Raw genomic sequence first — 27,982 nt, 5'->3', positions numbered from 1 at the left:
CTGCAGAAAAATCCACAGCTGTTCCTTGAATAAAACCAAACTGGTTATAAGGGCCATATTGGTTATCCTGTTATTCCACTAGCTGGAAACAGTGAACAGATTTTGAAATGGATTTAACTTCTGAAATAGCTGGTTTAAAATGGCCAGTGTTCCAGACTTCTTCAGCAGCAGTGGCGTAGGAGGTTAAGAGCTCGTGTATCTAATCAGGAGGAACCAGGTTTGATTCCCAGCTCTGCCACCTGAGCTGTGGAGGCTTCTCTGGGGAATTCAGATTAGCCTGTGCACTCCCACACATGCCTGTGCACTCCCACACCTACCTCACAGGGTGTTTGTTGTGAGGGGGGAAGGGCAAGGAGATTGTCAGCCCCTTTGAGTCTCCTGCAGGAGAGAAAGGGGGGATATAAATCCAAACTCTTCTTCTTCTTCCCCACCCTGGCTGGCCCCAGTCCTTTTGAAAAATGTGTGGGTTATAATAACAAAAAATGTATATACACATTAAATAGGGTGTATTTAAATATATCTATATATATATCTATATATAATTTCGTTGGATCACCTTTGACAGATGACACTGGGAAAGGCCGGGACACAGGAGTTCTTCCCTTGTGAAGTTAGCCAAATCCTCCTCATCCCCTCAAAAACAATGCGTCAATCTCCAGCAGACTAGAAACTGAGGCTGTCTACAGAGATGTTTTGGGGGTGGAAGGAAGGTCACTGGGGTTCATGTCTGACAGGTGTACATAAAATGGCATGTTCACATATTTACTTCATGGGTGAAACAACGTAACCCTAACCCTTGGGGGCCAAATGGGTTATGGTCACCCTTCAAATGGACCCTCAGCCAGCTACATTTTGCATGGCAACGGGGTAGCGAACAGCTCTGATGACCCTCGGTGCCCATAGCGAGAGCCTGGGTCATCCTCACATTTTAACATGTAGATTGTTTTTTGACATGCGCAACTCCTGCCCCAAACAAACAGAGCCTCAGAAACTTTGTAATCTGAATACAGCAACTTCCGTTTAAAAAGCTGGCCTGGTAGAGTCCAGTTTTTGTGCGGCTGATTTCCGGATGATTTCTTTCACACACCTTTGCCTGCCTCCGCTTTTGGGTGGAGTTGTGTCCATTCTTCTCAGCCATTTTCAGGCGGCAGGAGAGCTCCACGCGCATCTTCCTGGCTCTCTGGCACTCTTCCTCTTCCATTTTATTCCCCAGCCGTTCCAAGGAGCTCTTTCCAGGGAAAGCAAGCAAGCAAAGAGAGAGCACAATTATGGCCTGTAGGCCATTCCAGACAACACAAATTATAAAACGTTTTCTGCTGGAATTCCGCACAGCTAATGCTGGGAAACTTTCTCCCACCTTTAATATGCAACTTATCCCTGAAATCAGGCTCCATCCCTGAAGACTGGAAGATGGCCAAGAAAGGGTCTAGGGGGGACCCAGGAAATTACAGGCCAGTCAGTTTGACATCTGTTCCTGGTAAATTAGTAGAATCTATCATTAAAGATAAAATTATAAAACATGTAGAAAAGCAAGACCTGCTGAGGAAGAGTCAGCTTGGCTTTTGAAGACAAGTCCTGTCTTACAAACTTACTAGAGTTCTTTGAGGGTGTAAACAGGCATGTGGATAAGGGGGAACCAGTGGACATTGTCTACTTGGATTTCCAAAAGGCTTTTGACAAAGTTCCTCACCAGAGACTATTGAGAAAACTCAGCAGTCAAGGAATAAGAGGGGAAGTCCTCCTATGGATTCAAAACTGGTTGAGGAACAGGAAGCAAAGGATGGGTGTAAATGGGAAGTTCTCACAATGGAGAGATGTCGGGAGTGGTGTCCCCCATGGATCCGTTTTGGGACCAGTGCTCTTTAACTTATTCATAAATGACCTGGAAGTAGGGGTGGGTAGCGTGGTGGCCAAGTTTGCAGATGATACCAAATTATGTAGGGTGGTGAGAAACACAAAGGATTGTGAAGAGCTCCAAGTAAAGTGATGCACATAGGGCCAAAAAAATCCAAACTTCACATACATGCTACAGGGGTCCGTGCTATCAGTCACAGACCAGGAAAGGGATTTGGGCGTCTTAGTTGACAGTTCCATGGGAATGAGGTTGCAAATGCCTTATCAAGCCGACAAGAACTGTTGCGGTCTGCAGCGGGGCTGGCTCCATGCGTGTCGGCAAGGCCTTGCCTTTGTGGTTCAGGAAGATGGGAACAAGGGAATTCCCACCTTCCGTTCTGAATCCGTGCCACTGCACCAGCGCAATTTGGGGCTATGTTCTACCCTGCTGCAGTCTGTCCCCTTTGTACCACACATACCGACCTTTTCATTTGCAAGTGTGGACGTCGTAAATCCGGATGCATTCCTGGCAACTGACGTAACAGCACCAGTGGAAGATGCAGTGACATTTCTCTTTCCGCTTCTCTGTCCTCGTGTTATGGCCGCGGCCGCAGCAGAGCAGATCGCAGCCATCGATGCCATGCGAAGTCACGTTGCACGCTCTGTCCCTGGTGCCGAAGGAGCCTGTCTCTGGGTTGGGCTCACAGAAGTTGGGTGAGTTCTCATAGTAGACCAAGTCCCGCTCTGTCGGTGGCTTGAAGAGGGCGTACTTGGCCCGCAAGGTCTCCACCCACCCACGTGACTCCCGGTGTTTCTCCACCACCATCTCTGATGCACTGTCGTACTTGTCCTTCAAATAGTCACCGATAGCCCGGAAGTCTGGCTGGGCCCACCAGCAGGTCTTCACCTCACAACTGCCCGACAGCCCGTGGCACTTGCATTTCAAGTGCATGTGATCCAAGATGGTCTATCCGGAGCAAAGCAGAAACACAGAAGGGGACCTGGATCAGTGTTATGCAGAATCTACGGCTGGAGTCCCCACGTCTTTTGAGCCTGTGGGCACCTTTGGAATTCTGACGCAGGGGGGTGGACTCAGCCACAAAATGGCTGCCTCAGGAGGCAAAGTCAGTCATAAGATGGCTGCCACAATCATACTGTTCTTGCGGGCTCTTTTCTCTGCTCCCCCCCCCATGTCCTGAAATGTTGTGTTTACCTAACTGCACCTGTTGCTTCCGCTTTCTGCTCAGGCAAAAATGCCGACTTTGTGGGCTCTCTGGGGCAAGTGGTTGGCCACAGTGGGAGTAAAACAAGACTGGACCAGATAAAACCAGGGGTTTAAGTGTAGGAGTTTGACAGGGCAATTATAATAGCATTTTGCTGGGAGTAAGGCCCAATAATAACATGGGGGTTACTCCAGAGTAGACCTACTTAGGATGGCTCCCTTAAACCCTGAAGTGGCTCAACATTACTGTTCCAGCTTCTTAGAAAGATCTGCCCTGGGTGTTTTAGTAACTAGTAGAGGACTTGTTCTGTGGTGGAGAAAGTAGAGACAGAAAGAAGCTTTTGTTCCTCTCCCAACTCTGGTGTGCCTGTTGAAGAGGAGGTAGTTTGGGCTGAAGGTAGTTTGGGCCGAAGGAGGTTGGCTGACCCACGTCCACCCCATGTGCTTGGTAGATGAGGAAGGGTTTGAACCCAGGTCTCCCAGATTCTAGTCTGGCCTTTACTCCCCCATGTGTAAGCCACTACTCTGGGACGAAAAGGCCAGGCCCTTCTTGAGCAAGGGAAGAGAGAAGCCACTCACCGTCCTGCCGGCTTCGTTGTTGTGTCTGTTCATGGCCGAACGGGCATCTGGGCGATTTTCTCGGGCATCAGCAAACTCCCGGGAAACAAGCACCCCAAAGTCAGCATCTTCGCTGCAGCCGCCCCACTTCCATCCTTCGCCCGGCGGCCCCTTGTGGTGGGAGTCGCAGCCACAGATAGTGGACGTCCCTTCGGCACAGGAGCGGGTCACAGCAAACGCCACGCCAGCGGAGGCAATGGCGTGGACGAAGGCAGATTCACGCGTGGCTGTGAAGGAAGGGGGAAGGTTACGTTGCCGGCTCTGACAGGGCCTTCCTCCCTTGACTTTCTGTCACGTACGTTGTTTCAGTGCTTGATTTGAACATTTGGCTCCCTAATTTCAAAGAACCTCCTTTGCCACAATCCCTAAGATTGGCTGAGGGTCCATATGGATTTCTGTGCTTCATGAACGGATACTGAGAACACCTAAAGAAGTAATTTTTATACTGGGTCATATGAAGGGCAAATCTTTACGAACTCCTGTGAGCCCAATTTGTCAACCACTGAGGAGTCTACCTATCACAACTCTGTGTGAGTACACCGTTTTAACATTTCCTTGCCCTAGTTATTTATATTTATGAATATATTTGTATATATTTTAATTGTAAGAATTTTATTGGAATCTACCCTTGAGCCCAGCTTGTGGCCTGAATTAAAATATGTGCTTGTATTCCTATAAGTATTCCTATAATTTGCCCTCACAACTTTTGTGTTGCAAAATGGAATGTAAATTTAAATAATTTGCTAGGAGGAGGCCCGTGCAGATTAGTAACTCTCAGAAGAGAGAATCAGGGCAGGAACAGCAACCTCTAAAGGTGAAATGTTGGGGAAACAAGCCTAGAACGGCTCAAGTTCTCAAATGTCTGGCTGAGGAGTCTAAAACAAGAGAACCAAACCAACTGCGCAAAGGCTACAGCAATAATAACTTACAATAAAAGTCAAGAGAAACAACGTCTATCAATAAGTACACAATGGGCAGTTCTGGGTGGGGCTCCAGGGAGCTCTGGCCACACACTGGGAGCTGAGGCTCGTCGGGGCGAGGTTGCTTCTCCTAATGCGCTCACTCCCTGCTGCACACCAAGAGAGGAAGTATGTCGGGGCAAGATTTCTCCCTCTTGCCCCACTGGTGCTTCTCACTTCCCTGGTGGAAAGCAAGAGCACTCCTACTGCGACTTTTTGCGCTAGAGCAGGGCAAGAGCTGGCTGTGGGAAACTGGGATGTATGACACATCAAGCGGAACAAACAAAACACAACAACAGTGGGCTGAAACTGACAGTAAACAACTGGAAGAACAGGCCAGTCCAGAAGTAGGCAGTTCTTTTGCACACAGGTGACCCCTCCCTCCGTGACCTTCTCAAAACTAATATTCTTGTTTGAAGAATTCACTTACTTGAAGAATTTATTCACAGTGGGGAATCTTGATATTCTACACACTTACCTGTATTGAATTGCACACTCCTTCCAGTTGTGCACGGTGTTGGTCAATTTCAGTACCGTATTGTTTGTTCTGCTGGATGTGTCTTATCGTGTCATTGGCTGATTCCCCACCCTCGCTTCACCCCGGCACAAAAGGGGCCTTTCCCCACTTACCTTAAGCTCCGCGCTACTCTCCTCAAGTAGCGCGGGGTTCCCCGGCACTCCCCACGACAGGGGCGGCAACAGCGCAGCCGCCCCAATGCTGCCGCTGTCGGCCCCCTCAGCGCGCGGCATCCCTGGCGCTCTTGTAAATGGCGCCTTTTGATGACCCTGCGCAGAACGCGGGGTCGTGGGGACGCCCGGGCGCGCGCCAGGGATGCTGCGCGCTGAGAGCAGCGCTGAGAGCAGCGCGCAGCATAGGGGGGGATTGTGGAGAGTGGGGAAACGCTCAAGGTTGCACCGGAAGTGCCCTCACTTTCCCTGTGGAAAGCAAGAAACACGTGTGGAACAAGAGGAAACGTGTCAGGACAAGAAATCTTCTTCTCGGTGTGCCGCAAAGAGGAAGCGCATCAGGACAAGCTTTCTTGCCCCGATGCGCTTCCGGTCCCACTGCGTACCACAGTGCCGGTGGTATCCTTATTGATGTATGTTGTTTTCTCTTGACTCTTCTTATCAGTTGTTATTGCAGTAGACTTTGTGTGGTGGCTCTCATTCTCTTGTATTCGGGTGAGGAGTCTGCCAAGCTCCACACACGCACAGGCAGAGTTTATGGAAAGAGAAAATAAGTGAAGTTCATTTCGACAAGGCAGGAGTGAATTTTACTCACTCTTGTGAAAACCAGAACTCCTAAAAAAAACCTTAGGCCCAGGGAAGGTAAATCATGAAAGCTTTTGGTGCCCGTTCTTTGGAAGGTTTGAGAATAGTGAGCCTGGAAAAAGCTTCAACCCCTCCCTCCCCACTGCTGCCCCCCGAATTCTCTTGTGCGTGAGGGATGGGGGCTTGGGGTGGCCTCCGAGAGATTTCCCAGTGACAGCGCTGACGTTCCCAAGAGCACCGAGGGGCACAGCTTGGGCGGATTACGGGCGCTTGACAGAGCTCCACTGTGCTGCTCTCCAGCCCGAACCCCGTTACCTGCTGGGACGCTCAATTTGCCATTGTCTGCCGAGTGTCACACTGTATTACCCACACAATGTGGACTGTTTCCGCCAGGCCCAGCGGTACCCACGCTGGCATTCCCCACGGCCACCGCTTGGCAACAGGGCCGTCTCCTCCCTGCCCGCCATCCCCCTGCAAGCCCACCAGTCAGGCCAGGAAATCCCTCATTGAGACCTCTGGTGCCGCCCGTCCTCCCCTCCTGCGCCGGAGGTGGCAAAGGGCATGTGAATGGCGCAGGGCTGTGAAACAGTCCAGGGTCTGGAAGGATATCTCTTCCCTGGCGCGCAGTAGGGATGGTGGGAGCTTAGCTCTTTTCTCCTCCATCTAAGCTCATTTTCTCTCCCTCTCTGCCACCCAGGCTGCCTCAACACCGCCTGTGTTCTTAGGCAGCCCCCCCCCTTTAAATGCAAATTTGCCAGCTCTGTCCCTGCTGGAAAAGGCCGCTGGGTTATCGCAGAGCTGTTGGGCATTTAGCAGCCAGCAGAATTCCCCTCGACACAGAGGCCCTCCAGGGGCCGGTTTTAATAGATACTTGGCCCAGAGAGCCGTGACAGACCTCTCTTTTTTAAACACCAAATGTCCTGCTGTTTCCTTAGCTGCCAGCCTTCAACCCTTTTGCAGCCTGGGTCCACTTCAATCCCTCATGGCCATATTTTTTGAAAATTATAATGTCTGCTTTTCAGACTGACTTCTCACTGTGCCTGTAACAACCCTGTGGCCGAGCTATAGGTGTTGCTTAGAGTTGGAGATCACATGGGTAAAACATCCCTTGCATGGAGAAACCTAGCATGTCAGAGTGGATGGGAGATGATGACCCTTTTCCCTGCTAATTTTCTTTGAGTAGGGAAATTTTAGTAAAATGGAGCCATGTGACTTGCAATCTAAAGGGGTGGGCTCCAGTTGATTACATCCGTCCAGCCTCTTAGAAAACAAACAAACAAACAAACAAACAAGGCACAGCTAAACTAGTCTAGCCGGAGGTGAATCCAGCTGTTGAAGACTTATTGAAAAAACAGCTCAGTTATCCTGCCAGCTGAGTAGCTTTTGCAGGTGAGGGGCACTCACCAAAGGTCTTCTTTAGAGGTCAAAATTTATGTATACATATACAAACAGAATCACAAATCATATACTACACTAGTGCAAAATTGATTGCTTTTCAATAAACTGGCAGGAAGGTTTGTATATAAGTCTCCAATCAAATGTAGGTCCTATCATGTCAGTCTCCACTCATTTAGGAGATCTATTCTAAGTTGTCCATACTGGATTTACTTTCAAAGTGTGGGCATGTCAGTGCTGAGTCAAATAAATGATTCGAACGCATCAGTTCAGTCTTGGCTACAAGTTATGTGCTATCAGATCAACCTTTGTAACAGTTTATGTGCTATTACTGGGGGGGGGGGGTTGTACTACTGGAGATGCAACTCCTGGATTTATATTTCCATTGAATTTCCACAATTTTAAATGTTTGTAAATGTTTTTAATACAATTCTTGTGAGTACAGTGTAATACAAATATTTTATATATGCTGAAGGTTTTAATACTCCCCTTGGCTTTCCTTAGCCCTTTGTGCTTCCTGGTTTTTAAAATAAGAACTGGGCAGAATTATCAAACAAATCCTCCCTTCTCTAAAATGCAAAAGTCACTCCGGCTGTCACAAACAGCGCTGGCTTCAGATATTGATAGATTCAGACGTGTTTTACAAGCAGAGTGAAAAACACTTTGGTGCCTCAATATTCAACATTAGTGTTTAGCTTTAAATAAATATTTGTAACACCTTAAGATCCTATTTCTATTTCAGCCGTCTGAATCTAACCCCTATGAAATTTCTGCCCAGCCCTGCACGACATTCTTATCTTGCTCTGAATCAGCCCACTGCCTGCCGCAGGTCCCAAGCAAGACTCTTTCCAAGCTCCCATCTGAAGATGCCAGCCAGGGGTGGACACGTGTGCTCTACCTGCCAGGAAGATGTTGGTAGGTTCATCGTCCTTGGTTTTTCCCGCTTGTCCGCTCTGGCTGTATGCCTGGGCTGGGAGATTCCGGCTTTGTTGCTATCTCTGCTTGCCTTTGTGAAACTATGCTTTGTTTTCTTTTCATGTGGCGGGAAGGAGGTTTGATACTGTATTAAACACTATCTGAGTTTTGAGGTCCTAAGAACTCGCATGGCTTGTTTTGGACAATGACTGCCAGTGCAATAAAGAGCTTTTGAGAGTTACTTTTGACTGGACTTTTCAAGTTCATTGCAGTACCTTTATCAAGAACAGGCCCAAAGATGGCCAAGCTGTCGTCGATGGTGGTGCAGTTCCATCGCCGCCCACGGAACTGGTGCTGGCACTCCTGGATGCCCAGCTTCACCCCCTCGGCCACGCTGGGCATGATCTCGATGTAGTTCCGGCAGAAGCGGAGCTGCTTGGGGACCAAGCCAGGAATGGAGCCACACAGGATGGGCTGCGACCCCAGAGAAGTATACTGATGGCCGAGTGCCAGAGACCTGCAAGGAGATGGAAGAGACATTCCCTGGATGACAAGGTGGGGGTGGCGGCACACCTTTACAATCCAAGTGCCTGGCTGTTATGTGCACACAGTCACACTTCCTTCAGTTAGCTGTTGTCCCAAAGGCTTCTTCAGGCTTTCCCACACCAAGTTTACGCTCCAGTTTAGCTTCCTAACAGCATCTGATTTTCCCTCTTGTATACACAGCGTCATTTGCCAGCTGTTGCTCTTCTGGTTCCTGCCCCCTAACCCCCCCCCCCCCACACACACACAACCATCAAGAAAGTGGAAAAGAGTCTGGGGGTGGGGAGGGGGAGAGATGCAGTTAAGGAGCCATAAGCCTGGAGGGGGAAAGCCCTTCACATGACAAAGAACGTGGAGTTTACAACCATTAGGACGTCTAGCTCAAAATAGCTCCCCACACAAAAACACTGATGGAGAATGATGGGCATTTTGCAAGTGACAGAGAAATGAAGCCACTGCTTCGGATTCCAAAAGAGACGGCCAAGAGGAGGGGAAGAGGGAATTTGCGACTGCTGTTGTGTCACTTCAGCTCATCAGCTCTTGAAGTATAAACATTTGGACCCGGTGGAGGAACACGCTTGAATCTGATGCTGTGATTCATGAAAGTCGATGCCTGTAGTAACTTTTTCAGGGGCTCCTGGACTTTGATTCAATTATACTTACATTTGGTTATATTTGCAAATAGGGATTAAGGGGCAAATCGGGAGGCCTCACAGTGGTTTGCTAAGGGATTTGAAGGGGGAAAGAGGTGCCGAAGTCCAGGGGGGTGAATGAGTGGGAGGTCACGTTTCATGCATAAATATTGGATGTGTCTCTGATCTGACCCTGTGGTGGTCTCTAGAATCTTTACCTCCCTCCCCAAACCCTAGTATTATTCCTTCCTGAGATTTAGCTAACACCACATTCACAGCAATGGTTTTGGAGGGGAGGGGAAGAAGCAGTCCATTATTTGAAGACTATCCTTGTTACAGCCCAACTGCCCAAATTTAGATTAAGATTTAGCAGTTCCTTTCGATCAGGGCCTGTCTTCGTTTTTAAATCATTTGCTTATCTTGCTCCGTCAGCCCGCAGTAAGTTGCGGCCACTTGTCACAATTGCATCTAGCTATTCTTCTGTTCTTAGGTGCTGTGGGGTTTCCGGGCTGTATGGCCGTGTTCTAGCAGCACTCTCTCCTGACGTTTCGCCTGCATCTGTGGCTGGCAGCATCTTTAGAGGATCAGATGCAGGCGAAACGTCAGGAGAGAGTGCTGCTAGAACACGGCCATACAGCCCGGAAACCACACAGCACCCCAGTGATTCCGGCCGTGAAAGCCTTCGACAATACATCTTCTGCTCTTCGTTCATAACATTAGAGGCTGCCTGCTGGTGTTTTGTACGGTGTCTCACAGGTCATGCTGAATGGACATTCAATATTAAAAGCTGTAGCCGGCATGGTGTAGTGGTTCAGAGCGAGTGCACTCTAATCTGGAGAACCAGGTTTGATTCCCTGCTCTGCCACTTGAGCTGTGGAGGCTTACCTGGTGAACCAGATTAGTTTGTGCACTCTAACACATGCCAGCTGGGTGACCTTGGGCGAGTCACAGTTCTTTGGAGCTCTTTCAGCTCCACTCACCTCACAAGGTATTTGTTGTGGGGGGTAAGGGAAAGGAGATTGTCAGCCCCTTTGAGTCTCCTTACAGGAGAGAAAGGGGGGCTATAAATGCCAACTCTTCTTCTTCTAATGGGAAAGGAGATTCGTTTCTTGAGGGGGGGTTGGGTGCATCTGCCTGCTGGCTGGTCAGTTGTTGTGCGTGAGGAGCTATCCATGAGCAGGTGCTGAACCTGCCTTCCATAAGCCCGGTGGCAGCGCTTTACCCAGAGAGAAAGCTCTCTCTCTCTCCAGGAACAGTTGGCAACCCCTGGGAGAGCCTTGGGAGTGGAATGGGGCCTGCCAGGCAAAGCAAGCCCCTTCCGCCACAGTGCTTTCAACAGAAAGCATATTGTATGTTCTATTCCGTTAGATAAACTTTATAAATACGACAGATAGACAATATTTGTGTGGGGGGGGGCATCTCCATGTATTTTTAAAAGGGCAGTCATTTACTTAGAAAATCAGTGGAGTATTTATTTAACTCAGGGTCGCCCGTCTTTTTGAGCCTGTGGGGGCCTTTGGAACTCTGAACGAGGCTGACGGGCGCAACCACAAAATGGCTTTCAAAGGAGGCGGAGCCAACCACAAAATGTCAGCGAGGGAGGCCACACGTACATCGCACAGTAAGTCTTCAATATTTCAGGCTCTGTTTAACGGGATGACGAATATATTGTTTTAAAAACATTTTAGTATATTGCTGCCTCTGTCCAATATATTGCTGCCTCTGTCCATTTTCTAAAAACTCTTACTGGGTGTCTAGAAAGGTGTTGACGGCTCCATTGTGCCCGTGTTGTGATGGTTCCTTATTTAAGTTTAGGAGATTTTATACCATCTCCTAATGCTGCCCAATGGCAGGCCAGTTGGATTCGACCCCTCCTCCCCCCAGTATTAGGTCATCAGACATTTTGCTTCCACCAGCAGTAGGGAAATCAGCTCCTTTTTTCAGGATAGGGAAATTCTGTCATCAGCATAAGACAAGCAAATGGCCACAAGGGATTTCATGATGTGCAGCTGATTTCATACGTCTCAAAATCTTGACCTACATAATTTGAACAGAAAGCTAGTTTTGAACTAATTAAAGTTCCTGAGCAGTTGGCTGCTGGAGGTTTTCCAGGCTGTGTGGTCGTGGTCTGGTCATTTCAGTGCCTAACATTTCGCCCGCCTCTGTTGCTGGCATCTTCAGATGTCACAGTAAAAAATGCCTCTGTGCCATCATGGAGAGAAAATGTGGGCAAAATATTAGGAGCTAAAACTACCAGCCACACAGCCTGGAAAAATCACAACAAACAGTTGATTCCTGCCGTGAAAGTCTCCAACAACACATTCCCGAGAAGTCTTCAGAGGAGAGAGACACTCACAACCTTCTCCAGTAATCTAACTTGGGCATGACCTTAGGTGGGCTAGCCAAGGTCTTCAGGCCACGGGAACCACCAGTGGATTTGAAGGAACAGCTGCATGAAAACAATGAAGCTCTTTCTTGGGTGGAAGAGCAACACCAACTAGAACTGGCTGAACACTTCCTCCTACAATCAACCATCCACAGAATGTCTATCCTATTGTTTGCTTAAAAGACGATCTCACCTTTCCTCTGAAAAAACCTCAGGGTAGGACATCTATGCGAATTCATACACAAAACAGGCACTGCAGTGAGGCATGGTGTATAAGGCTGAACTCAGACAAAGCTAACTTTAAAAAAGGGAACTTTATTGGTTCATGTTGCCCTAACTACAGGGTGCTGGAACTGAGGATCCTTGTCCTCGGTTCCAGTATTTATTTATTCCTAAACCCGATAGCAACCAATCAACTCCCTCTCCCCCTCCCGGTCTCTGGTCTCCCGTTGGCTAGGAAGCTCTGGTGGGATGTGGCTTCCCAGCTCGTTTCCCCCCTCTGTTGTGGAAAGGCAGGAGCTGGTGCTTGCTGGGAGTTGTAGACCTGACATGGAGAGAGAGTGGCCCAGTGGCCTCTGCCACCACCCCTGCCTTAGCACCCCTCGTTGTGATGTCAATCCTTCTCTTCCAATTTGGCCTCTTCTATAAAGATGGCGTGGCCAGCCACACAGGCCCTGTAGGGCTTCCCAAACTCTTGTACAAAGGGGCAGAGTTCATCAGAGGCAACTCCACGTTGAGCCACCCCTGCCTATAAAATCTCAGCAAACATCTCAAAGTGACAGCAGTGCAAAAAGAAATCACAATACATTAAACGGCCCAACTGTTACCACACCAACCCATGGTGGGAGGGATCTGCTCTAAGACCCATCTCGCCAACCCTTGGGGTACCTAACGCAGCAGTGCTGGGCCACAGCGGGAAGCGTGTCCTTTGTGCTGGCTGGTAGACCCACAAGGACAGCGAAATCTTGCTGGGACTTACCCTTGCCCACATCTGCCTGACAGAATACTTGCCTCACACCCATCCTAAAAGGATTAGCTAACACAACGCTCCTGCCCTGGAGAACGTTCCCATCTCCAGCCTTGCACCAAACCCACCCTGCGAAGACAACGGGCTCATGGCCATTTCAGCAGCAAACATCTGCTAAGTTTCAAAAGCCCAGAACAGGAATGCCAGCTCAGATCGTGGGAGTTTATTGCCCAAATGGCAATATCCATGCTCCATAAAAGCTCTAAAAGGACCATGCCCATGGGGCACTAGTCGCAATTTGAGCCTCCTGCCAAAGCCAAGGGGACTTGTAAATCAGGGAGCACCTTGGACGTGGTACGGATTGTTTAGAGCTCCCAGCTCTGAAGGTGAAGACGGAGAGGGGGGAAGACACAGATGCAAGAGCCAGGCTATGGAGAAGATTCGATAGCATTAGACGGTGGTGGAAGAAGCCTTCAAGGACACCCTAGGCTAGGACGATCATGGTTCTTCTACTTTTCCATGCCTAGGATTCTCCTTAGAGCCCAAAAGATAGTACAGAACCCACTGAGCTGGGAGCACATGACAAGAAGTCATGTGACGGCAGAATCACATGACTGGAGGAAGAGGCACCAAAGCCGAGGCCACATTGTAGGGTGGAAGTTCTTCAGTGCAAGCATGTGCAGGGTATTATAAGCATAAGCATTTGTTATTGTCATTGTGCACACACAACGAAATTTACAGCAGCATTCCTCGATGCACACAATTTCAGACTCATCCCCCATCCTCACTTTCCCCTTCCTCCACCCATCCCTACACAGCCCCAAACACATCAACACGAAGCCGCGGAGTTCAGCATAGCCACAGCTCTAGAGTGGAAGCTGTCTCTAAGCCTCTTTGTCCTAGTTTTGATAGACCTGTATCGTCTGCCGGATGGTCACAGTTCAAAAAGAGAGTGTGCTGGATGAGACGGGTCCCTCAGAATATTTTGGGCTTTCTTTAGGCTTTGGGAATTATAGAGTTCTTCCCAGGAGGGGAGAGGGCAGCCGATAATCCTCTGTGCAGTAGTGATCACCCTTTGGAGCACCTTCCTATCTGCCACTGTGCAACTGGAGAACCATACACAGATGCAGGAGGTTAAGACACTCTCTATAGCACAGCAGTAAAAGGTATTGTATGACTGAGTGGAGAAAATGGGTATAAGAGAGCCAAGCAGACTGGAAGATGTGAAAGAAGGTAAAGGAGAGCTTTTGGAAGGAAGGACCCAACTGCTGAATCTGTCTGAGATGAGCAAAATAATCTCCCGCACCCAGTGAGCTCAGCTCACCCTCCTGCTGGACCTATTGGTATGCTTGCAAAGATAGACAGGAGGCTAGAAGTCCTTGCTCTTAACGCAGGCAGATCTTTCCAAGATGCAACACAACAAATATGGATGCTCTGGGCAGGCTCCCTGAGGGTCTGGACCTGGGGGCTGAAGTCCACTGGTCTACTCTACCCACTTCTCCCTGTGTGGAAGATCAGGGGACCACGTCACACCTCTGTGGGGAGCTCCAAGGGAGCTCAGGCAAATGGAGGCAAGATCTAAAAGCCCACTTTGAGGGTTACTCAAGATTACATTTGGGGGGAAAGTTCATGAGTTGAGACACCTATTTCAGGTGTCTATATTATTTCTTCCTTTGATTTTATACCACTTTTTCTGTTGTGACCGCTCAGAGCGCCCAGCATCAGTCTCTATTATAAAACGTACACCACAACATACATCTGTCTAGCGAGACCTGGGGTCTGCAGAATTTGTTAAAATTTCACAGGTTTCCTCATGTCCACGGTTTTCATCTAACTGGTCTCCCCTTCCCTCTCTTCCCTCGCCTTTCCCCTAAGTGATATGTTGGCACTTTTAGTTGATAAAGTCTTAGCATTAAGTTATCTTAAAAATTTAACTTTAAATATGTAATTTTAATTATGTTGTACACTGCTTTGAGCCTGGCTTCATTGGGAAAGGGTGGGTTAGAAACTGAAATAAACAAATAAATCAAAGGAACAGGTTTAAACATTGTTTGTGGTGGGTTTTCCGGGGGGCTGTGTGACCGTGGTCTGGTGGATCTTGTTCCTAACTTTTTGCCTGCATCTGTGGCTGGTATCTTCAGAGGTGTATCCCTCTGTGATACATCTCTGAAGATGCCAGCCACAGATGCAGGCAAAGGAACAAGATCCACCAGACCACAGCCACGCAGCCTGGAAAACCCACCACAACCAGTTGAATCCGGCCGTGAAAGCCTTTGACAATACAGGTTTAACCATTGGCCACCCTATTCAAAAAACAGTCCCAAAGCAGACCTTCAAATCTTCCCCTGATTCTGCTGTTTTCCAGCAATTTCAAAAATGGCCTTTAATAACTTTCTTGCCTCAAAACTGAGTATGCCCTTAACAAAACTGAACCAAGGACACGCATACTTGCACAACTGTCGAATGTATAGTTGTATTGTCGAAGGCTTTCACAACCGGAGTCACTGGGGCGCTGTGTGGTTTCCGGGCTGTATGCCCGTGTTCTAGCAGCATTCTCTCCTGAAGTTTCGCCTGCATCCTCTGAAGATGCTGCCAGCCACAGATGCAGGCGAAACGTCAGGAGAGAATGCTGCTAGAACACGGGCATACAGCCCGGAAACCACACAGCACCCCAGAATGTATAGTTCATTACTAGCTTTTAGTATTGCAGAGGGTTACCTTCCTTGCTTCCTTTAACCTTGAAGTGAGTTCTTGCAAGATGTTAGATTTGGTGAAAGGGACCACTCTCCTACTCCTGATGGAGCTCTTGCAAGTCTACCTTTGATCTGCCAGCAGCCCCTTATCCAAAGTTATCTTGCAGGGGACATGCGCTTTCGCTCTGACTCATAAATTCAGCTCCTGGAGTAATTATGAGGTTTATCAGAAGCATCCTGTGAAGGCACTGAAACCTTGTGGCAGGTCTACATTTGCCTGTCCTGTCAGTTTGGATTCATCTGGTTTGTCTCATAAATCAGGTTACTGAGCAGTTGCCAGGATTATCGGCTTTGCTTTGTTGTCTTGCAGAGGAGCTGAGTTACTCCGAGGAACTCCGCTTTCATCTTCTTTACATGCATTTGGCTTAAGTGACACGTCAATAATTTTCTTAGGGTTCCTAAACAATTTTTAATCACACTTGATGAGACTAACTGGGAGGCAGACAGTGCTGTGTGGTGCTTAGAAGGTACAACTGGAATCTGGGAAGCCCGGGTTTGAACGTCCGCTCTGCCGTGGGATCTTGCTGGGTGGCTCTGGGCCAGTCCCATGCCTTCAGGCCGATCTCCCCCAGAGAGCCAACACAGTGTAGCGGTGAAGGTGTTGGACTAAGACCTGGGAAACCCAGGTTTGAATCCCCACTCCGCCACAGCAACTTGCTGGGTGACCTCGGGTCAGTCACACACCTTCAAGCCTTGACCCTGGCTAGGAATTGGATGGGAGACCTCCAACAAATTCCAGGGGTGGGTGAGGAGGCAGGCAATGGCAAACTATCTCCCAACGTTTCTTGTCTTGAAAACTCTACGGGGTCAATGCAAGCCAGCTGCGTCTTGAAAAAAAACAAAGCCTCCCTCAAAGGGTTGCTGTGAAGATAAAATGGAGAGCAGCCGGAGTAAGCTGCTAGAGGGCCCCTACTGGTTGTATAAATGAAGTAAACAAAAAGAGATGCTGAATCTGAGTATCAAAAAGAGTTACTAACTGACACCAGCCTGCTCTACACCAGCCCACCCTTACTGCCCATGGAGGATGTGACGGATCAGGCTCTTATGGGGTTAATTTGCAGGTGTGTGGTTAGCCAGAGCAACAGCCCCACAGTAACAGCCAGAGTGCAGCCTGATTGGCTGGGCTGTAATGGCATAGCTGGCAGCCACAGAGAGGGTCTGCTATAAAAAGCAGGAAGAAGCCTGTCGGAGTAGAGAGATGTCTGGAAAACAGACTGAGTCGGTGTGACTCAAAGAGAACCTGCTAGAGAGCTTGTCTTCCTCTAAGTCATAGGTGTCAAACTCGCAGCCCTCCAGATGTTATGGACTACAGTTCCCACCCCCCCCTGCCAGCATCATGCTGGCAGGGGATGATGGGAACTGTAGTCCATGACCTCTGGAGGGCTGTGAGTTTGACACCTGTGCTCTAAGTGATCTCCGAGAGACTGAGAGGAAGGATCAATGAATAGCAGAGGCTAAAGGCCTAAGTTGGTGGGAGACGAAAGGGAAACCTGTGACACGGAGACCCTCCTAAGCCAGTAAAAATTCCCTTTGGAGACAAGCGTGGGTGTTTGATGAGTGGGTTCTGGACCGTGTGGGGAAAGTTTACTGAAAAGCCATTCTTACTGAAACTCTTCTGTAACATCTAAGAAATATCTGCCGAAAGTCATGCTTATGAGCCTCTCTGAACTGTCCTCCTGAGAAGAGAAGTCTGTTAAATAAAAATCCTGTTTGTGTCTAAGCTTTCAAAAGCCTCTCTTTAAGTTCCAGTTATTTCGCTTCAGTTTATGGGGGCAGCATTTATAACTATAAATTGGCAGAATTTCTGGTAAAAAAGCCTCTGTGTGTGCGTGCATGAGTTGAGGGGAGTGCTTAAGGCCAACCAAGTCAGCTACCCAAACATCCACCCCCAGGAACAGGCTTCACTTCCTTTGGGGGGGGGGGCTCTGTCTTCCCTCAGGGAGTGGGGGCTGTTACAGAGGACTCTCCAGTCCTCTAACTGGAATCTTCTGGTGGTCCCTGGCTCCAAGGACATTCGGTTGGCCTCAACAGGGGAGGGCGGTTACAGTGGTGGGATCCAAAAATTTTAGTAACAGGTTCCCATGGTGGTGGGATTCAAACTGTGGCGTAGCACCAATGGGGCTGGGCGGGGCACGATGGGGGCGGGGGCGGGCATTCTGGGGCGGGGCATTCCTGGGGCTGTGGCAAGGATGCAGCCGCTGCGCCGGTCCTTGGGCAGGAAACGAATGCACGCAGACGCAGGCTGCCACGCACGCCCGTGCACCTCCTGCTAGACTGCTTCAAGTTCTGCGCGCTACTGCTGAGAGGAGGGGCGTAACTAAGGCAAAAATCAGGTGGCAAAATCACCCATTAGTAACCCCCTCTCGGTACACACAAATAATTAGTAACCTACTCTCGGGAACCTGTGAGAACCTGCTGGATCCCACCTCTGGCGGTATATAAAATTAATAAAATGGAATGAAAAATGAAAGTGAACCAGAGCGAGGGCTTTTTGGGTGGAACACTTTGTCGCCTTAATCAGTTCGAAAGGGCCTGTAAGACAGGGTTGTTCCATAGGCCTTTGACTGAGGCCACCGATGAGTCCATCAAGTCATCTGATAAGTCAGTCTCCTTTTACCTTTTTACCTTTACCTTAATCTGACTTTGCACACTTTAACCTGCGTCTCCCCCTCTCCCCTCCCCCTCCTAATAAATCAGAAAGGAATTGCCAGGACTGGATGTGGAGTGAATTGTTAGGCACCAAAATGTTGGGGTTTTAATGTTAAACTATTTTATCATTTTATGCCATTGATGTTGTATTTTAATTTTGCTGTAAACCACCTGAGTCCTTGGCTGGAAATTCAAACCTGTGGTTTCCCAGATCCTAGTCCCGTGGTGGCGAACCTTTGGCCCTCCTTTGGCCCTCCAGGGCTGCTGGGAATTGTAGTCCATGAACATCTGGAGGGCCAAAGGTTCGCCACCATGGGACTAGTCACTACTAGACCATGTGCCGTCTCCCTCCCTCCCTCCCCCCACATTTGCTGTGATCACGGATTAGCCAAGATTAACACACAGGCAGCGTAAGTGGCACATTTGCATACAATAAAATTTCAAAGCCACATAATAGGCTGGTTTCAATAGTACAGGCATAATAAATTGAAAAAGACTTCACCATCTACTTCCTCGTTCAACGTGCCAAGATGCAACGTTTGTTAGACTGATCTGAACAAATTTGTGGTTTCTGGATCAGGAGGGGGGAAAAAACCACAACTCTTTATTGTAACCTTAACTATGAAATCACATCCATCAAATGTGTGGAAACATCCCATATCCTCTGTTATTGTTCTGATGTTGAGTTGTGGGCCAGTGAACCTGCATCCAAAATACTAACAGGGGACCAGGGACGAGGTTGCCGCCAAAGTCTCAATAATAAAGGACCCTGCAGGTTGAGAAGGACAGCAAATGCCGTCCCCTCCCACGGGTCAGCAGCCCACTTCACCCGAGAGGGGAGGAAAACCCCCTTCCTAAGCAAAACTCGCACCTCCCCGGGGGTTCCAAGCAAAAATATACCGACTGGAGCAGAGTCATCCCAGCCTCAGATGGAACGGGGATTCCTTCCCTGCCCTATCGGGCCACTACGATCACACCAGCATGGAAAACACACAACATGCTTCAACCGTGTCTTCAGTCTGGTAAAGATCTTTCATCCTTTGACAATTGGAGGACTATTCTAAGACATCTGGAAGTCGACCATTCCAAACAGACAAGTTGCTCCAAACGTAAAAGCAAAGAAACCCTCCTTGCATGTGATACTTTTAGCAGGACTAATCCAGTGACACGTAAGCAGTGAGTAAGCTTTCCCCAGGACTTTTTATCCAGCCAGATGATACAACACAGAGAAGGATGTGCTACCGACCTACCACCTGCTGTCATGAGGAGTTCTCAATTATGTCGCTTCTAATCTGTTTTATTTTCTTCTCTTTTACTTTGTAAGACAGGCTTGGTCCTCATAAAAAGTATTGTGATGCTGTTCTAATGTTTAAAAAGCACTGATTTATTAATATTCAAGACCTAATTTATTATTAATAATAATTGGATGCTGATGCTGATGATCATGATGATGATCATCACCATCATCCCTGGGCGCCATCCCAAAAACACTAGGGCAGCACTTGCTGGGGTCCGCACGAATACTACACCGATACATTACAACTTCCTAGGCCTCTGGGTGGGGCTCGAATTGTAATGAAGGCCAACAACCAGCTAAAGATCTGGCAGCTGTGAAATCAACCAAAAACCACAACCACCACCAACAACAACATCTGCCAGATTCCGAAGGCAGCCCTGCTGGGATGTGCACGAATACTACGCCGATACATTACAACTTCCTAGTCCTCTGGGTGAGGCTCAAATTGTAATGAGGGCCAACAATCAGCTAAAGATCTGGCAGCTATGAAATCAATATCATCATCAACAACAACAACAACCACCACCACCAACATCTGCCAGATTCCGAAGGCAACTCTGCTGGGATATGCAACTTCCTAGACCTCTGGGTGGGGCTTGAATTGTAATGTAGGCCAACAACTAGCTAAAGATCTGGCTGCTGTGAAATCAACCAATAAAAACCACCATCACCACCACAACCACCAACAATAACATCTGCCAGATTCAGAAGGTAGCCCTGCTGGGATACGCAACTTCCTAGGCCTCTGGGTGAGGCTCGAATTGTAATGAAAGGCCAACAGCTAAAGATCTGGGAGCTGTGAAATCTACAATAATATTTAGACACCCCTAAATTCAATATCCAGAAAGGAAACAGAAATTCTACATCTTGCAAAAACAAACATTAAGGACGTTAGATCAAAGAGCTCCATCATAAAATCAAGCTTCATAAGGAGAATGTCTCTCTCACTGGCAAAACCACATCTCTTTTGTGAAATTTGGTGCCAGGTAGAAATGTCATGTCCCACATTTAGAGAACATAATTCAGTCATTGGCTACATGACAGGACTTCTCTTTCAACGCCTTGTGAGATTATTGTTCTGTTTGGCATTTACACCAGTCAGTGTGATTTCCATGCTTCACCTGCGATTGCACCCTGTGAATAAGCACGCACAAACACACATGGGATTTACGGAATATTGACACAGGTAAGTATTTGGGAAGATTTCAGGAATCCAACAGGAATGTTTGTGGCAGCAGCTGGCTTTTGAAAACGGACAGTCTGATTGATGTCTTTTGCAAGTACATGAGTGGAAATGAGGGTGAAATTTGGTCATTTAGTGAAGGCACTTGATTGTTCAAGACATGCCTTGGTCTTTAGAATTACAGGCAATGGCCAGCATTAATGTTTCAAATTGTTTCTAATATTCCAATATTTCCAATAGTTTCAAAAACTAAAAGGATATGTAGAGAGGTCAGGAAATAATTAATCTGAATTAAAGGAAAGGCAGAAATCATAGATGCCTCCAAAATATACAGCGGGCCTGTGCCCCCGCCTCTTAATAATGTCTCCACTTTGAAGATTTTCATGGAAAAACTGGAGATGTTTTATTTAAGCAATCTTGTCAAATAAAAGTTAGACGAGATTATTTTTGTGGGATATAAATGCTACCACTCTATTGCCAGGCCCTTAACTGGAACCAGAGTTTGTTGGCATTTAGCTCCAGAACCTATTTTTTTACTGCTCTGGAATAGAAGAAGAAACAAACCACAATCACACCTGAGGGACAGAAGCAATTCTCGTCCCATTCCAATTAGGCCAGTCAGAGTGATTGCGAGGACGGCAGCAGGCCGATTCCAGGGTTTTTTTGCAGATAAAACTTATTATCTTATTTAAATTGGGCTTTTAGTTGCTCTGGTTTTCCTGGTAGGGACAAAAATAATTGAACTCTGCTAATTGTCTCAATGCTCTCGATAGCGTTTGATACTGTTGATTAGGGTATCTCTCTGGGGCAGCTTGCAAGGTGAGCTCTAGAGGTCACTCCAATGGTTCTTCTGCTTCTTGGAATGTTGGGTCCCAGAAGATATCCACAGAAGACTGCTGTTTTCTTGAGGGGGATTTATTTTATGAACTTCCAGAGGGTTCCATCTTGATGATTCCCGTGCTATTTAATATACCTTCCTCCTCAGTCAAGATTATCCAGAGTCTGTGCCATTCAGCACTGACGACCCCCAGCTGTGCTCTCTTTTCCTCTGAACCAGGTGAAGTGATTGTTCTTCTAAACAGGTATCTTGAAATGGTTGCAGATCACAGGTGCCAGCTTTGCTTCTGGGTACTCAAGCTCACAGCTGTTACCAGTTTAGGCTGGTGTCTCTGCCTTGCGGGTTACTGGAACTGAAGGTTTTACTGTCCTCATGCTTTGGCAGTTCCCAGATCAGACTACTGCAGTGTGATCTACACGGGGCTGCCCAGGAAGATAATCTGGACATTTCAACTTGTTCAAAACAGTGGGCTTGTGAACAGCAGATGTTAAGGGAAAGGGTTTATACGGGCACCTAGGCTCCTTAAAGATACTTATAACTTAAACATCACCTTGGATTGCACGCGCCCCTCCCCCAACCAGGAGGCAGTGCATCACATCTGTTTTCCCCAACTTACTCCAGCTGCCTACAGTTTTGAGGCAAGGTGTTCTTTGTACTTTTTCAAGCTCTATATCTAAAGATCTTCCAGCTCAACATCTGCTGCTCATGGAACCATCCTGGGTGGATTCGATATCCATGGATAACGTGGCATTTTCTGTGCTCCAGGGCTACAGGGATAAATATCTCTGAGTCTCTTGCCAATGTGTCTATAGCTTTTTAAAAACTTGTTTTTAGTATTTTATGGCAATGTTTTAATGTTATTGTGATTTTAACAGGCTGTTAACTGCTCTCAAAACTGTATTGAATTCTAGAAAGATAAAGTGAAGAATGCCCATGATGGGACACTTTCCTAAGTGTGGGCCCAGCCTGTTCCTCAGCTTCCATTCCCTGATGGGTGACTCAGCCTCCCAAACTGCTCTGTCCCACCTGAAAAGTTGACCTTGGTGCCAAGTTTGGCTGAACAGAGGCATGCGGGTGGCCTGTCTCTTTGGCTAGACTCCACCACTGGCCATTGTAGCAGGCCTCAGACAATATTTGACCAAGTAAAAATTCCTGAAACAAGGAGTCAAAATTCTGAATGATGGAAATAAAACTGGTCTCCTAAAATCCTCATCCCGGATCCCTTGCTGGAATTCAAAGTACTGAACGTCACTCCTGGAAGGAAGCCAGGTGCTGGTTTTGGCAAACCTCCATAAAAAGGAGGCAAAGTGCAGAGCATGGAAGCCATTCCCTCAGTCCTTGATGCTGTCACCAAGAGCAAGGGCTTTCTAGGGACACAGGAAACAAGAGTCTTCCTCTTCCCAATGATAATAAGCTTGCAAAAATCACCCATGGCCCTCCTTCTGTTCTGGGTTGGGGGCATGGCTGGCGAGGCAGAGGCCTTTCTAACACTCAGTAAACCTTGACATGTGCACAGAGGGTTTGGGTCGGTGGCCGTGGTGTATGCCCCCCCCCCCCGGTGTAGTGTAGTGTAGTGTAGTGGTCAAGAGTGGTGGACTCTTATCTGGAGAAAAAGGTTTGATTCCCTCCTCCTCCACATGAGCAGCGGACTCTAATTTGATGAATCCGGTTTGTTTACTCCGCTTCTCCACATGAAACCTGCTGAGTTCCTATGGGCCAGTCCCAATTCTCTCAGAACTGTCTCAGTCTCAACTGCCTCACAAGGGGAGGGGAAGAGGAGGAGTTTGTAAGCCTTTTTGAGACTCCCCACAGTAGAGAAAAGCAGGGTATAAATCTACTTTTAATTGCAACCACAGTTGAAAGCCGTTTCACACATAATGCAAACGCAGGCCCAAGTTCACCACTAAATACAAAGGATTTCAGCTGTCTTACAAATGGAAGCAGTTGACACAAAAGTCAGAAAGCTGCTGGGTTGGAACTGAATGGGGTTGCTGCTGCTGCTGCTGTTGCAAACAGTGAGGGTTGGGGGTTCTCTTCCATCACCAAAAAGGGTTCCCGTGGGGATCACAGAAACTGCATGTGGAAAAACTATGTAGGATGGGGGCTGAAAGTGAATAAGGAAACTCAGGCCCCTTCCGCACACGCAAAATAATGCGTTTTCAAACCACTTTCACAACTGTTTGCAAGCGGATGTTGCTATTCCACACAGCTTCAAAGAGCACTGAAAGCAGTTTGAAAGTGCATTATTCTGCATGTGCGGAATGAGCCTGTCAGACTGAGCAAAAAAGCTGGCTGGGTCCAAGGCCCCTCTTTCACCATCTGAATCTGGAGAATGGCTGGTTTCCCTCTCCTCCACAAGAGAGGCAGGCCTGGTGAACCAGTTCGATTCTGCACTCCTCCATGTGAAGCCTGCCGGGTGACCTTGGGCCAGTCACAGTTCTCTCAGAACTCTCTCAGCTCCACCAACCTCACAAGGTGTCTGTTGTGAGGAAAGGAAGGGAAGGAGTCTCCTTATAGTGGGGTATAAATCCAAACTCCTCTTCTTTTAATTTCCATGCAATGTTCATAAATGTTCATCTAAACAGGTAATATATTCAGACACTTTAAGATGTTTTCTTTTTGCATCCATCTATTCCCTTCTACAAAATTTCAAGCAAGATGTGGGAAACCTCACGTTTCCCTCCCACAAACAAATATTGCCGTCCTATTCTTAATTTCCAGCATCATACTTCTAAAAAAAAAAAATCCATATTCTAGATGGGACGGCCAACACAAGAAATCTCAAATTAGTTTACTAATTTGGAATTCATTGAACACACCAGGGATCCAAATCTTCTTCATAAGCAGAACTGTGATTTCACTGTAGAATTTAAATAATTGGAAAAAGTTTTATGTTCTGTTTTTAAGGGGAAAAGACTGAAGATCTTTCTTCTCACATCTGGATTTAAAAACCCCTGGCCTCTGTCATATATGTTTGATCTACAGCTCTCCATCACAAGCTGAAAACAGAGAGAACTGCGCTGCGCATTAAAATATTGCCATATATTTGCAAACGCAGGTTACATCATACAATGTTTGTTAATGCATAGTCCTATATAGAGTTACTCCAGTTTAAGCATATTGAAAAGAATGGGCTTACCCTGGGCTCTCTCTCCTTGGGATTTCACTGTAAACTACCAAACCTTAATGAGGCCTGAACTGCTGCTCTGTGTTGAAGGTATGGATCAATATTGCTTCAGCCGACACTGTTTGCAGGCTGTTTTAATTTTCATACAGCTGATCTTTTGCAAAACCTATTTGTTCTGGAGGCAGATATGAGCTCCGGCAGGAAACTTGTTTTCTGGGTCTAGCAACTCAGCTCTTGGTGAAGTGTTGAGGAAACCTCACAAGATGAAGGAACAAAAACTTGCCATCGACTGACAGGAACACACTGAGCCAGAAAGGGAGCCCAGGGAAAGGACTGAGAAAATGCCCAACAAGATTACAATAGGAAGGTGGATTCGGAGCACAGGCTCACACCCTCCGCTTGAGACGAGTGATGCTTGGTTCAGCAACACGTCCCTACCTCCCTCACAGCACATGGCGTTTGCCTTTCAATGGCCAACAAATCAACATCCTTCGTCATCTAACTATTATTGCATTCCCTCCCTTCCGACAGGACAGATGCACTAACGAACGGCACTTAATTCCGACAGATATATCCAAACGTTGCAGCAGCTGCTGCCCTTTTAAAAAAAAAATCCTCTGCAGATTCCAAATTTTGTTCTTGGGTACAGCCCCGGTGGAATTACGTAGATTAGGTTATCTACCTGTTTTTGAAACTGGGACTTAACACTTTTTTGTATATATAGATATTCAGAGTACTCCAGGAGTTTTGTCTGGCTGGGATGTCCTAAGGATGGGTAAAGACAATTTTTCTACCCACCCAGAAGAATATTTTTCTTATATTTTTCCACCCACCTCGAAGAATTGGTATGCAATATCCAGATGCCACCTCCTGTCACACAACTGCTTCATTTTAATCAAGGTCAGAAGGCCTGCTTTGGTGGGAAAGCCCAACAGGACGCCAAGACAGCCAAACTTGGTCACAACATTCGGCCCTCTGACAAACAGCTCTCCAGACAATTCCTTCTGCATGTTACAAACTTTTCATGCCATCAATCAGAGGCACCTTGTTTTCAGTCTCTCCATGTGAACACTGCAAGAAGCTGATTTTATCAAAGTAGGGTAAAGAGAGAGTTGACTAATCTAAACGAAGTGGTCTCAAATGGGAGATATATCCTGACTGTATCCCCATTTTATTACTCATTTTGGCCAGGAAAATAACTTAAATCATAACTTTTGTTATGATTTAAGTCTCCCCATTAATTCCAGATTATCGGGGGGGGGGGACCCCCCAAAACTAATATTATTATATTTTTGTAAATTCAGAATACTAAAGACGCATCTGTCATATTTATGATAATTAATAGAGGGCTTTAAGCAGAGCTTTACAATTGTGAAATATTCCTTTTTCAGAATGTGAGCTGGTTACCAGGCTTCAGCCTCGCTCATTTCTTTGTGTGTTTGCTTAGAAGGGACTTAATACATTAATTACATAAAAACAGCGGCTGCAATGAATATTTAAGCACTCCTTGGAAAATTTTTAACTTTTACAGTTTCTAATGCAGTTTTGTTTGAACATTTTCCACCACTTAAATCTCAATGTGAAAAAATGAATCCAGAGAGACTGACCAAAGCATTTAATTATTACATTCTGATACTTTTCACATCATCCAAAGATAAATTTAGCTTTGGTGGAAATGTTCTTCCATTTATCAAATGAATTTTTGACCAGTTTTTCTCTATATTTGCTTAGCTTTAATGCAAACCAGAAAGCAAAAGGCATGAGGCAGCTGCTGCTTGCACTGGGAGAGAAAAATGCTGCGAGGTTGTTTGTCTGTGTGTACAAGTAGAGAACCAGAATTATTGCAATTACCAACGACCTCGTGAAATCAGAATCTTTGGCATCTTCAGTTTTTGTTAATGCTGCTGACTTTATAACCAAATATTTCTCAAGAAGGACCTTGGGCAGCAAAGCCAAGCGCAGCCTCCCACTCAGACCCAGGACTTGCAAAGAGAGGGGAGGGCGACCAGCACATTACTGAAAGTGGAACGGAATGTCCCAAAAGCTCCGGCTGCATTCCCTCGTGAGATGCGCCCAAAGACTTCTCAGAAATGGACTGCAAAGACGCCTTCCCTGGGCAAATGCCTCTGCATCCATCCTTCGACTTGCCTTTATACCTTAATCGCCACCAATAAAAAGTAACAAGATGTTGTTTTGACACTGAGGCTGGGAAGAAACTTTAAAAAAGAAACCCCTGCCCTGCACTAGTACCCTTCCAGTGGGAAAAAAGCTGACCTGCTGTCATCTTGAAACTTTTGCTTTACTTAGTCCTAAGTAGGAGCACCCAATACAGGAATCCAAGCGAAGCAGGAAGACAGAATAATGTGAACATACAAGGACAGGATGGAAATGAGTGGAGAAGTCTGAGATGAGGGGAAACAGAGTCTTACCACCAAATGGGGTAACCAGCTAAGACCTTTGCGTCACCGATGAGGAAAGCTAAAATTAATCCAAGAAGGTGGTAATCCATTAGTCCAAGCCTGGTGTCAGAGAGGAGACCTCTCTCCATGAAGTTTGCAGAAAAACATTTAAGGACAACAAGGGAAAAAAACGCTTACAGGTCCCTTCCACCCCCACCCCCCACCCCCCCTCACACACCCAGAAGAGTCCCAGGAAGGCTTCTGAGGTGGAAAGTGACTTTATGCGCTGTTGGAAATGCAGGAAGCTTCCCCCCCCCACCCACCCCCGACGGTGATCGACTCAAAGCTTCTATGAGAATGTGCTGCGCTTTGGGGATGTCAGAAGGCAGCCAATGGGATCACATGGCCCTAAGGTAAGGGCTGTGTCTATAGTTCAGGACTGTCAATCATTCCAACTCTCTCTCTCTCTCCCCCATCCCTCAACTTTATTCCACCCGCTTGTTGGGGAAGGGAACAGACAACTCTTGAAAGAGAGTTTTCCAGTCTGACATGATTTCTCCTTTAAAAAAAATCTCCAAGAGTTGTGTGACACTCGGCCCACCTGGCCTGGCTCGATAAGGCGAGGCTCTTGCAGGTAAGGCGGTGGAGGCTGGGGCGGGGGGGGGGGGGGCAGACAAGGAAATAGTCTCTGGGATTCTGAATTTCACAGCACAGCACAGAAACAACCAGCTGGGACTGCCAGAAGCCAAGAATGAATTCACTGCTCATCTTAGATGCACTTTCCAGGTACCCCCAGTCTAACCTACGTACAGATGATTTGGAGATTATTTTCCACTCTGTCTCAAGGGTGAAGGTCAGGACAGGCCAAAACACATCCGACTTCACACAACACTTGGCTACTTTTATGGGAGGTGCAGTGGGGCTGGAAGGATTCCCTCCCCCTCCCCACCCCAATCCATAAAGAATGGGCACGTTTTCTCATACCTTGTTGGGA

At 47.3% G+C, this 27,982-nt stretch overlaps 1 protein-coding gene across 1 annotated transcript; it reads right to left on the bottom strand.

The window, feature by feature from the left end:
- Positions 1-331: 331 nt before the first annotated feature.
- WNT3 (Wnt family member 3) lies at positions 332-27,234 on the bottom strand. The gene is made up of 5 exons (XM_048518395.1): positions 27,019-27,234; positions 8,490-8,731; positions 3,635-3,900; positions 2,317-2,800; positions 332-1,228 (listed from the first exon to the last, which is right to left on the bottom strand). Exons 1-4 carry the CDS (start codon positions 27,135-27,137, stop codon positions 2,321-2,323), a joined length of 1,107 nt encoding a protein of 368 aa, XP_048374352.1. The 5' UTR covers positions 27,138-27,234; the 3' UTR covers positions 332-1,228; positions 2,317-2,320.
- Between the last annotated feature and the right edge of the window lie 748 nt (positions 27,235-27,982).

Source organism: Sphaerodactylus townsendi, linkage group LG15 (genome assembly GCF_021028975.2).
Source record: "Sphaerodactylus townsendi isolate TG3544 linkage group LG15, MPM_Stown_v2.3, whole genome shotgun sequence".
Classification (NCBI taxonomy): Eukaryota; Metazoa; Chordata; class Lepidosauria; order Squamata; family Sphaerodactylidae; genus Sphaerodactylus; species Sphaerodactylus townsendi.
The sequence above is the reverse complement of the archived record's forward strand: the minus strand, read 5'-3'. Positions and strand labels throughout refer to the sequence as shown.

Bases quoted from the DNA above. Each gene is read 5' to 3' on its own strand.
- WNT3 (XM_048518395.1), bottom strand. From the start codon at position 27,137: ATGGAGAGAGGTCTCCTCTCTGACACCAGGCTTGGACTAATGGATTAC. The intron at 8,732-27,018 runs GTAAGACTCTGT...ATCTCCTTGCAG, and splicing joins GCTGGTTACCCCATTTGGTG to GTCTCTGGCACTCGGCCATC. The intron at 3,901-8,489 runs GTACTGCAATGA...CTTCCTTCACAG, and splicing joins TGGGCCTGTTCTTGATAAAG to CCACGCGTGAATCTGCCTTC.